Source organism: Galeopterus variegatus, unplaced genomic scaffold, assembly GCF_000696425.1.
Source record: "Galeopterus variegatus unplaced genomic scaffold, G_variegatus-3.0.2 Scaffold732, whole genome shotgun sequence".
Classification (NCBI taxonomy): domain Eukaryota; kingdom Metazoa; phylum Chordata; class Mammalia; order Dermoptera; family Cynocephalidae; genus Galeopterus; species Galeopterus variegatus.
The window spans coordinates 497,707-507,597 of record NW_007726843.1 but is presented as its reverse complement, the minus strand read 5'-3'; the positions used below and the strand labels follow the sequence as shown (position 1 = coordinate 507,597).

General features: G+C 42.7%; 1 protein-coding gene across 1 annotated transcript in view; it reads right to left on the bottom strand.

Annotated features, from left to right (window-relative positions):
• The window catches only part of TRIM38 (tripartite motif containing 38), a 15,377-nt gene extending 6,606 nt beyond the window's left edge, over positions 1-8,771 (bottom strand). The window contains exons 1-6 of the mRNA XM_008571868.1: positions 8,717-8,771; positions 8,227-8,638; positions 5,652-5,747; positions 3,784-4,014; positions 2,903-2,925; positions 2,700-2,812 (exon numbers count right to left, since the gene is read on the bottom strand). Coding sequence (XP_008570090.1) covers positions 2,700-2,812; positions 2,903-2,925; positions 3,784-4,014; positions 5,652-5,747; positions 8,227-8,631 — 868 coding nt within the window. The 5' untranslated portion in view covers positions 8,632-8,638; positions 8,717-8,771. The remainder of the gene's footprint in view (positions 1-2,699; positions 2,813-2,902; positions 2,926-3,783; positions 4,015-5,651; positions 5,748-8,226; positions 8,639-8,716) is intronic.
• Positions 8,772-9,891: the final 1,120 nt, after the last annotated feature.

Sequence of the window (9,891 nt, the reverse complement as noted above, 5' to 3'; positions counted from 1 at the left end):
GAACCTACAACAATCACTTAACCTCTCTTGTGTCTTAGTTTCCTCATCTGTAAAGTAAAAATTCTTTCTATAGAGAGGACTATGGTATAAAACACATGCACATGTAAAGCTTTTCTAATCTATCACAAAGAAAGAGCACTCACAGAAGATTTATTCAGAATAGCCCAAAACTGGAAACAACCTATATGTTCATTGATCAGTAAACGGATAAACAAATTTTGGTGTATTTGAATGATGGAATAACACTGAACAATAAAAAAGAACAAACTACTGATACAGGCAATGAAACACAAAAGCACTATGCTAAGTGCAAGAAACCAGATATGAAAATTCCATTTATGTGAAATTCTAGAAAAGGCAAAACTATAGTGATAGCACATTGGTCATTACCATAGATCAAATGATAGTACATTGGTGGAGACGTGAAAACTTTTGGGGACAATGTAATTTTTTTTTTAATATCTTTATTGTGGTGGCTGTTATATGATTACATATATTTTTTCAAAACTCATTGAATTGTCCACTTAAAATAGGCCAATTTTATTATATGTAAATTATACCTCAATAAAGCTTGTTTTAAATTAAAAAAGAAGAGTGCTCAGTATATGTAAGTTGCTCTTGATGCTAGTGAGTGTGCATGTTGTAACACTGAAACAAGTAATCTGGCACGTATTAAGATTAACAAAAATCCTAGCAATCTCACCTTTAGGGATGTGCCCTACAGAAACCAAAGCACCCAGACATAAGGGTGCGTGAACTAGAAAGTTATTGCAGTAATGTTATACCCAAGTACTAGAAACAGCCTGAAGCCCCATCAATGGTGATATGGTTACACATATTTATGGTATACTTATGGACTATTAGGCAGCTTTAAAAAGTAATGAGTGACATAGTAGAGACATTCCATATCACATGTTTGTACAGACACAGAGAAAGATATAGATCTCATTACCTGGAGAAGCAGGATTGGAGAGGGTGGTAGAAACTTTGAACCTTTTCTGTATATTCTCTATATTGTTTGATTGATTATAATTTATTTGTATTACTTAAGAAAAAAATTAAAGAAGGTTTAAAAAAGGAGAAATAGCTCGTTAAAAGATAAGCCCATTTAAGAAACAGGTTAACTTGAACCATGTTGTAATGCCTCCTGTAAAAAATGAGAATAGGCAAAGCAATTCAATGAAATCTGGACAAGACTTACATAAAGTCCTGTATTTTCCCTCCTGACGTCTTTATAGGATCAAATATAGAGTGTTTTTGTTTCGTTGTTGTTGTTGACTTGAGGGGAATACAGGTCCATAATTCTTTATCTAAAACCCCCTGGGGCCAGATGGGCTTTGGAATTCAGAATATTTTTGAAGTTACAAAGGCAAAACAATACAGATACCCTAAATTACATGTACACCCCCACCAAGATATAAGGCAGAGCCTTGTACTCAAATACATCAATGTCTGCAGCAAAATATATATTCAAACTAAGTGGGATGAATAACCCATTAGTATCATATCAGTGCAGTTCAGGTTTGGCAGACAGACTCAAGGACAGCCATCCGTGATCCCTGCCTCTTGGTGTTCACTATGTAAGACTCCATCTTGCTAGCAGATTTGCTCTAGAGACTTTCCCTCTTGAGCTCACTTTGAAGATATAATTGGCCACGTTGGGAGCCATGTGCAAGGAGCTGAGAGATGGCTTCTAAAAGCTGAGGGCGGCCAACAACCAGTAAGAAGAGCCAGGGCCTTAAGTCCTGCAACCATAAGGAAATGAATTCTGCCAGCAACCTGAGCAAGCTCAGAAATGGATTCTTTCCCAGTCTAGCCTCTAGATGAGAACATGGCCTGACCAGCCCCTTAACTGCACCCTTGTAAGCCCTAAGCAGAGGACCCAGCTATGCTATACCAGATTCCTGGTCCACAAAAACTGTGAGATAATATATGTGTGTTGTTTAAGCTGCTAAGTTTGTGGTAATTTGTTTGTAGTAATAGATAACTAATACAGCTATCAAATCATTTCAGGTTAGGTCCAATATTGCAGCTGAACAAATCATAATAAAACTTTCCATTTTCAGAGCTTTTTCAATTTTGTAATTATGGATATGAAGTTGTGTAAATAAAGCAAGCACTGATTAAAAGAATCAAAGGAATGGGTAGCTCAGGCTTTGGAATCAGTAAAACTTGGTTTTCATCATGATTCTGTGTTTGATCTAAGTTCCTAAAATCATTTGAATCACAGTCAATAATATTCACCTACCTTTCCTGTATTGCTGTAAGAGTTAACCGAAATATTAACAAAACACTACAATCAGATCTAATACTTACCGTGACGTGCCCCTGATGATGTACCAGACACCATGCTAAGGACATTACACATATTCATGCATTTAACTTTCATGACAACCCATGAAATGGGAACTGTTAATATTTTCATTTTTCATTTGGGGAAACTGAAGGACATAGAGTTGCCTGGAGTGGAATGGCTAACAAATGGGACAGAGGAATTTGAAGGGTCTGTCCAGATAACCAGTATTCAGTGCCCACATCTAAGCATCAGAGCATACTAACCAGGGAGAATATGACAGCTCCACTGAAAACAACTAAACAACATCTCTGGCCAAGAGCCTGCCCAGCAACAGGTGGTGAACTCAGTTACTGCTCAAGGCCCCTTCCGTGTGTAGCATTTAGGGACTTTTGAGTTTACATACCTTGATAGCGCCTTAACAATTTCCTCACATCAAAGTAAAGCTCAGAAACGTTGCACGTAGCATGAATCTCCAAGGAAAAGGCCTTTGGTGTTTCCAGTTTCACCGCCCAACTCCTTGAATAAGCAGAGGTCAGACTTCTTCAGTGGAACATTCTACTCAGCTATACCTTTGCCCTCGCCCTCCCGCATTCATCCAGGACTTACCTGCTCAAAGTGTCCTTCACATCCTATGGAGAGACAAAATCAAAAGGTGAGTACAGGAACATCAGTATTTCATGCGGGGCTGTTCCCTATAAACATTCCTCCTAAAGAAGTAAGGAGACAGCATGGCAGGATGATTATCAGCTTCTGAGTCTTTTATCTTCCTTGCTGAAGCCTGTGGGCTGCTTGGGGAAGAGGGCCAGGAGCTTCATTCATGCCCCCCCTGATAAGACTTGCTTTCAGCAACCTGATTTTCTTTAGAATGTGCCTGTATTAGAGATCATTTATCACAAATCCCTTAGCAGTGAATCCATACACAGCCCAGAGATTAGGCCATCATGGTGGTGGCAACAGGTATCACATAGTGATGGAGCAGTCATGCTACACTCTCAACCTTACAGTGTAACCACCAGTTCTGTTAGTTGAAGCCAGAATTAACCGCCCCAGGTGTATACCTTAAAGGGCTGGATCCTGCATGCAGCTGTAGGAAGGCCCTATAATAGCTCCAGAGCAAGGGCTCTATAAGCAAATCAGGGGAAAAGTTATCACTCCTTTTGGCTGCCCCACTTTGTCACCCACCAGTCACCTGCAGGAGTGTTCCAGGAGAGTTTCAGGAAGGACAAAAGTCCCATGGTTTTGCTTGTTCAGAAGTAATGTATTTTTCTAATTAACATAAAGGTACCTTATACACTAGTGGAGGCCATCCTGATGATATTGATTTGTATCTTAAAAAAACACTACTCAGAATTCCCCACACTGACGTGCCACTTTTGAGCGAAGGCAGGCAGTCCTTGCCAATCTTCCCATGCTTCCTTACCACTTTCCTCTTAATAGCTCAGTAACACCTTCTTTCCTGCTCCAAGTGCACCTGTAGCTAACCTCACCTGTAGCAATTTCTGGGCTGAGCCCTGACATTTTTCCTCCAGTTTTAGAATGTGGCTCTTGAGTTCATGGCTCTTCTGCTCCAGGTTGGCCTCGGTCTCCCTCAGTCTCCTCAGCATCTGCTCTTCTTCTTTCTCCAGCCTCCAGAGATAAAACTTCTCCTCTTCATGCAGGAATCTTTGGAGATTCCTAAAGTCAGACTGGATTTTTTGTCTCTGAACCTGTATCATTTCCTAGAGTCAGCAAAGTATGGTCAAAAGGTGAAAACAATAGTGAATAATATTGCACTGTATATATCGAGTGTAGGGAAAGTGAAGATAAATGGTCAGGGTCCCTCAGGGGTTCAGAGTCTTGCCGAGCATTTGATGTAAATATGCACGTGCGTCCAGGTGTTCCTTGGTTATTGTCTAATGTAATTGTGCATGTGCACCCAGGTGTCCTGGGTTATTGGACTTAAGTATAAAGGATGAGTGGCTCTGATCCACAGGACCTCCCCCTCCTCCAGGATGCCCCAGGGGGTCCACGGGGAAGCCACTAATGCTGCTGGAGGCTGTTGCTGCCAGGGCCCTTGGGATGCCCCCAGGAGGCCACTAGGGTGGCTGCTGCTAGCTACCTGAGCTTGCATCTGAATAAAGCCTATTAATTTTTACCCACGGCTCCTGCAATCTTTTTCCTATTACCTAGCTCATGGATTTGCAGATGAGGGGTTTATGACCCAGTCTGTACAATGGATTTGAAGCGTCTGTGGACCCTAGCCCTAGCAATACATCAAAATAGCCAGAAAAGAGGATTCTGAATGTTATAACCACAAAGAAATGGTAAATGTTTAGGTGACAGATACGGTAACTATTCTGATTAGACCATCATACATTATGTATATATTGAAACAACAAACTGTACCCCATAAAAATGTATGACTTAAATAAAAAAGGGTAAAAACAAACTAAATATATCCATCTATGGATGGATAAACAAAATGTGGTATATACATATAATGGAATATTATTCAGACTTCAAAAGGAAAGAAAGTCTGATACATGCTACAACATGGATGAATCTTAAAGACATTCTGCTAAGTGAAATAAGCCAAAAACAAAAGGACAAATGTAAGATTTCACTTATATGAGGTACACAGAATAATTAAATTTATAGAAACAGAAAGAATAGTGGCTACCAGTGTGTACAGAGTTTCAGTTTGGAAGATAAAAAAGTTCTGGAGATGGATATGGTGATGGTTGCACAATGTGAAAGTATTTAATGCCACTGAACTGTACACTTACAGATGGTTAAAATGCCGGTCACCCTTGGAAATAACCTGAGAGACCCTATAGTTTGCAGTTGCAAGTATGTAGGTTCTTGCAGCAGTTTTGATACTCCTCATAAATCAAGTAGGTTTCCTTTATCAGCCTCATGAGCTTCAGTAGTACGGATCCCAATCTGGGGTGATCCTGTTTTCTGAATGTTCACAAAGGTTGGTTTCTGAACCCATAAGGCTGAGAGCCAGACTCTGCACTGTGGTAAATGTGCCAAGGTAATTAAGGTTGAGGCCTGCAAGCCAGGAAAGTATTTTGTAGAATTTAAGTTTTGAAACTCAGTCAAGGCTGGTTCTAGGTAAACAGGCACACTAATTCTGTATCACCTGACTAAGGAATAGGAAATCCCAGCCAATTACTGTTCAAAGATTGAGAGGGTTGCTGATAAATTCTGTTGGATGTACACACAGGGAGCTTGAAAACAAAGTTTTTTCTTTGAGTTTCATCTATTTGGTCTGGTTTAGTGAGAATAAATCACCATTGTGCTTTGTCTCCATCATCCCCTACGCCCAACTCTAGAATAAAAAATAGCTTGATCAGTGAATTCAGATTTTTACCTTCCATTGATCTATTTGCATTGTTGCAAACATCTTCAGAGGCACACAGTTTCCTTCAAGTTCCTTCAATTTTGTTACAGCTTCCTGGAGCTTTTCCTGAAGGAAAAATTGGGTGAGTCAATTTGCCTGTACCAGCCAGCCACCAAAAAAAAAAAGTTTATTCAATTTGACCCATTAGCATTTAAGGGCAACCAGCCCTCCAAGATGTGTTAGAATAACAGTGAATATTTATTAAGTCCTTATACTCCTTACACTCTGCCTAGGAGCATGCTGAGGGCTGTATGTGCAGTAACATATCCCCTTGGCAGCCCTGAACGCTGGTAGGCTTTTTAACATCATTTCTGTGCTGTAGAAAATGAAACTTAGGAAGGGGTTAAGTAACTTGCCCAAGGGGCTGTAACTGGTAGGTAGTAGAGCTGCAACTCCAACCTCATCTGCTGACCCAGAGCCTGAGCTATATGCACCACAACAGTCATGCCAGGGAAAAGCTGCACATAGAGCAAGATAATAATCATCTAAAAGAAGATTTCATAAAATAATGTGCTGAAGCAAACATAATCAATACCAGTGTGTGACACACATGGAACTCTGTAGGTATTTAGGGTAAGTCACAAAGGAAAGGTCAGGATGCCAACTGAAGTTATTAGAAACAGAGAAGGTGAGCTCCCATTTCTTTTGAAGAATGGTACTACGAAACCAGCTGAAAATGATTTAGCATCCATGTCAAGCTTTTAGGTTATTTTCAAAAGCTTTTAGGTTATTTTTTCATATTTTCATTGAAAACAATTTGAAGCTGACCCAAATTGCTACTTGTGATCAATGTTAAAATAATTGGCTCCTGTCCTTTATAAACCCAACAAGTATACTCATTAATTCTCTAAGATTCTCAGGAAAGGGCTCCATGTAACTGTTTTAGCAAAAGACTATATTGCCTGCGCTATCTGCCAAGTGCTATTCTATACAAATTTTAATGTCCTTAAAGTTTGTAACAACTCCCTGGGTGTGTATGTTAGGGAGGGAGGGAACTACCATTATTCCCATTTACAGAAGGGGAAACCAAGGCATGAAGACATAAAGTAATTTGTCCAAGACTGCCCATCTAGTAAGCTGCAGAACTAAGATTTCATCCTAAGCAGTCTGGCTCCAGAGGCTTACAACCACTGCTCTGTGCTGATCCTCTTTTTCACTACTTAGTGGGAAAGTCATTATGATAGGAACATCCCCATTATAGTTACTAGCTGCTCAATGGAATCAGGATTGCCATGTCTTTATGGAGCACTTAGAATCTTAATCAAGGCCACCTCCACTTCATGGAGAGAACTAGGAGCCCCACGCTGGGAACAACATTTTCCTCAAATCTAGGCAGTGTAGAGAAGGAATGAGGCGGCAGGACCATGCCTGCCCCCTCATTGTGTGTGCCACAGCAAAGGGTCACCTAGGAGATGCCCAAAACCTCTCCCCCTGCTTCACCCTCCACAACCAACCACTTCCGAATCATTGACTCTTCTTTCTGAATCTTTCATAAAACTGTCCTCTCCTCTCCTTCTTACAGGGATAATTTAAATTTTTCTCCTTGATATTCCTTTTATTTTAGTGGTGCCTGAGTGATGTTTTCAGTGTCACTGACCCTTCACTCCCCAAATGAAAATCTCCCAGTGGCAGGTACAACTCTGGGCTAGGATTTAGACTCTGAGCTAATACTAAGGTTCTGGGCCCTGACTTTCTTTGCCACATGATCACCTGCTTTTCCCCAACACACACCCTCTGGCCTGGTCTTTTTTTTTTTGTCTTTTTCCGTGTCCGGCAACAGATCGCAACCCTTAGTGTTGCCCCCGTACCGGACCAGGGACCGGCAACGGGATCGCAACCCTCGGTGTTGCTCCCGTGCCTCGCTCAGCCAGTGAGCAGGAACCGGTCTGTATGTGGGATCCGAACCCTCGGGCGGGAGCGCCGCAGCGCTTCCCAAGCGGCGCACTTATCCAGTGCGCCACCAGGCCGGCCATCTGGCCTGGTCTTGACATGTCAGGAAAGCTCCCATGCTGTACCTTTGCATGTGTGTTTCCTTCTGCCTGGAATGTCCTGCAGGTGGTGACTTTTCATGTGTCCTTCAGAAGTCACTTCTGGGATAAACTCCCTACCCCCTCATGCCCCTCCCCACTATTCAAACCAGGGTGTTTCAGGCAGTCATTTTTGCTGGTTTTACTGGGCTGTGGGATACCTAAAAGGTGGTGGGTCTTTCTCCCCTGTGTTTGAAACCCCTACCACATGGCTTGCACATTGTGGTTTCTCAAATTATACATGTACCGTGAAGCAAGACAACACACAGGTGTTTGGTTTGAGGACAACATGTTCTAGGTCTGGGAGAAGTTCGTCATAACACGAGTGGATAGGGACAAGAGCCTGACCATCCTGTTGAAGGGCAGAATGGACAATCTGGACCTGATTCAGCAAGGATCTGTCCTAAATGGTGTTTCAGAAGAATGATGTGATGAAACTCACAGGATCATACCCTTAGGTTTCAGGCTAGATAATCCCAGGTCATTGGGAGCAGCATGAGACTGGACCAAACACTCACCTTGTAGTCCTGGCACACATCTTCTACGAGCGCTGTGCTGTGCCCTTTGTGCTGCAGTGTGCGCTCACAGCGCCAGCAGATGAGCTGGCCCTCGTCTTTGCAGAACAGGTGCAGCTGCTCTCCGTGCTCCTTACACAACATTTCATTGTCCATCTCCTTGAGGGTTTCAGTGATGCTTCCCAGCTGTCTGTTGGGCCGGAGGCTCGAAGCATCAAATGGGGCCCGACACTGGGGACAGGAGAACGTATGCACCCATGGATTCTTTTGTCTCATGTTCTCGAGGAAATTTGTGATGCACAAGTGGCAGTAGCTGTGTCCACAGCTGATGCTCATTGGGTTAGCCATCAGGGTTAGGCAGATGGAGCAGGTGGCTTCCTCCCACATCTTCTTGGTGCTAAAGGCCATGGCTTTTCTAGAAAAGTTCCAATATTAGATCTAAAGGTGAAGATGAAGAGCCAGAATTTTCCACAGTGATAGAAACACACCTCACCTGAGCCTCTGTGTTCTGAGCGGGCTGCTACCGGCCTCCGTAGCTCTTAAAGTCTTCACTTTACAAAAAAAAAAAAAATGGATTGGAGTTTAGAAGAGGCATAAACATCTAGCTGTGTTGTCTAATTTTGTAGCCACTATCATGAGTGACTGTTTAAATTTAATGAAAACTAAATATAATTAAAAATTCAGTTTCTCAGTCCACTAGCCACATTTCAATTGCTTAATAGCCACATGTGGCTGGTGTCTACATGAGAGCCCCGATAGAGAACATTCCATCATTGTAGAAAGGTCTCTTGGACCAAGTGCTGAGAGGGATGGAGAAGCGAGGCGGGCTTCTCAGTACCTTTCTCAGAAGTTACAGCAAGAGAAAACTCAGTGAGGGAGTGTGAAACTCCTCCCTGTTCTAATGAATATCAGGAAGAGTTGACACCAGAATTATCTACTTGTAACTGGTAGTAAAACTCAGGTAGTTAGGTGGTGTGTGAAGGAGTCCACTGAGACAATCAAATTGGACTGGCCTTGACCCTCACCCCCACCCCACAAAAACAAAAGGCACTGGGCTAATAAAGTCTCCACGGAGATCTAACCAGGAGGATAATTAAAGTAATCAAGGCAACCAGAAGAAGCGGTTTATCCTTTTTGTGCCCACTCCCTGAACTGAGAGAAAGAAAATTGGAAAGAGGGCTGGGGTGGGGAGGGTTTGGTCCTAGGGAACAGTTATCCCTCCAAAGCAGAGCTCCTGAACAACGAGAGTTTACTGTCTCTTCTCCAGGCCAGAAGCTATCTCCCAGGAGTTCGGGGTAATTGGAACACAGGAAGTTTGCAGAGCCCAGGATGCAGGGAGGCCAGGCCTCTGTGGGATCTTGGGTGTGGGATGCCCTAGTGTTCTCCAGTGAGGACCTGACAACCAGAGGCAGCGGAGAAGTGACCAGAAGCAAAGAAGTCTGTCCCCTTGCCTCCAGCTATGGCTACTTCTGAGAACCCAGCCCTGTTGTCCCCGCCCCAGCTCTGTTCTCCCCATCTCTACCCTCCTTCCTGGGAGTTTGTCTGAGAGGGGAGCAGAGTGGGGAGAAAATTTAAAGAGTGATGTTTCCTTTGAAATGACTGTATTAATCAGTTTTGTGTTGCTATACCAGAACACCTGAAACTGGGTGACTTATAAAGGAAAACGAA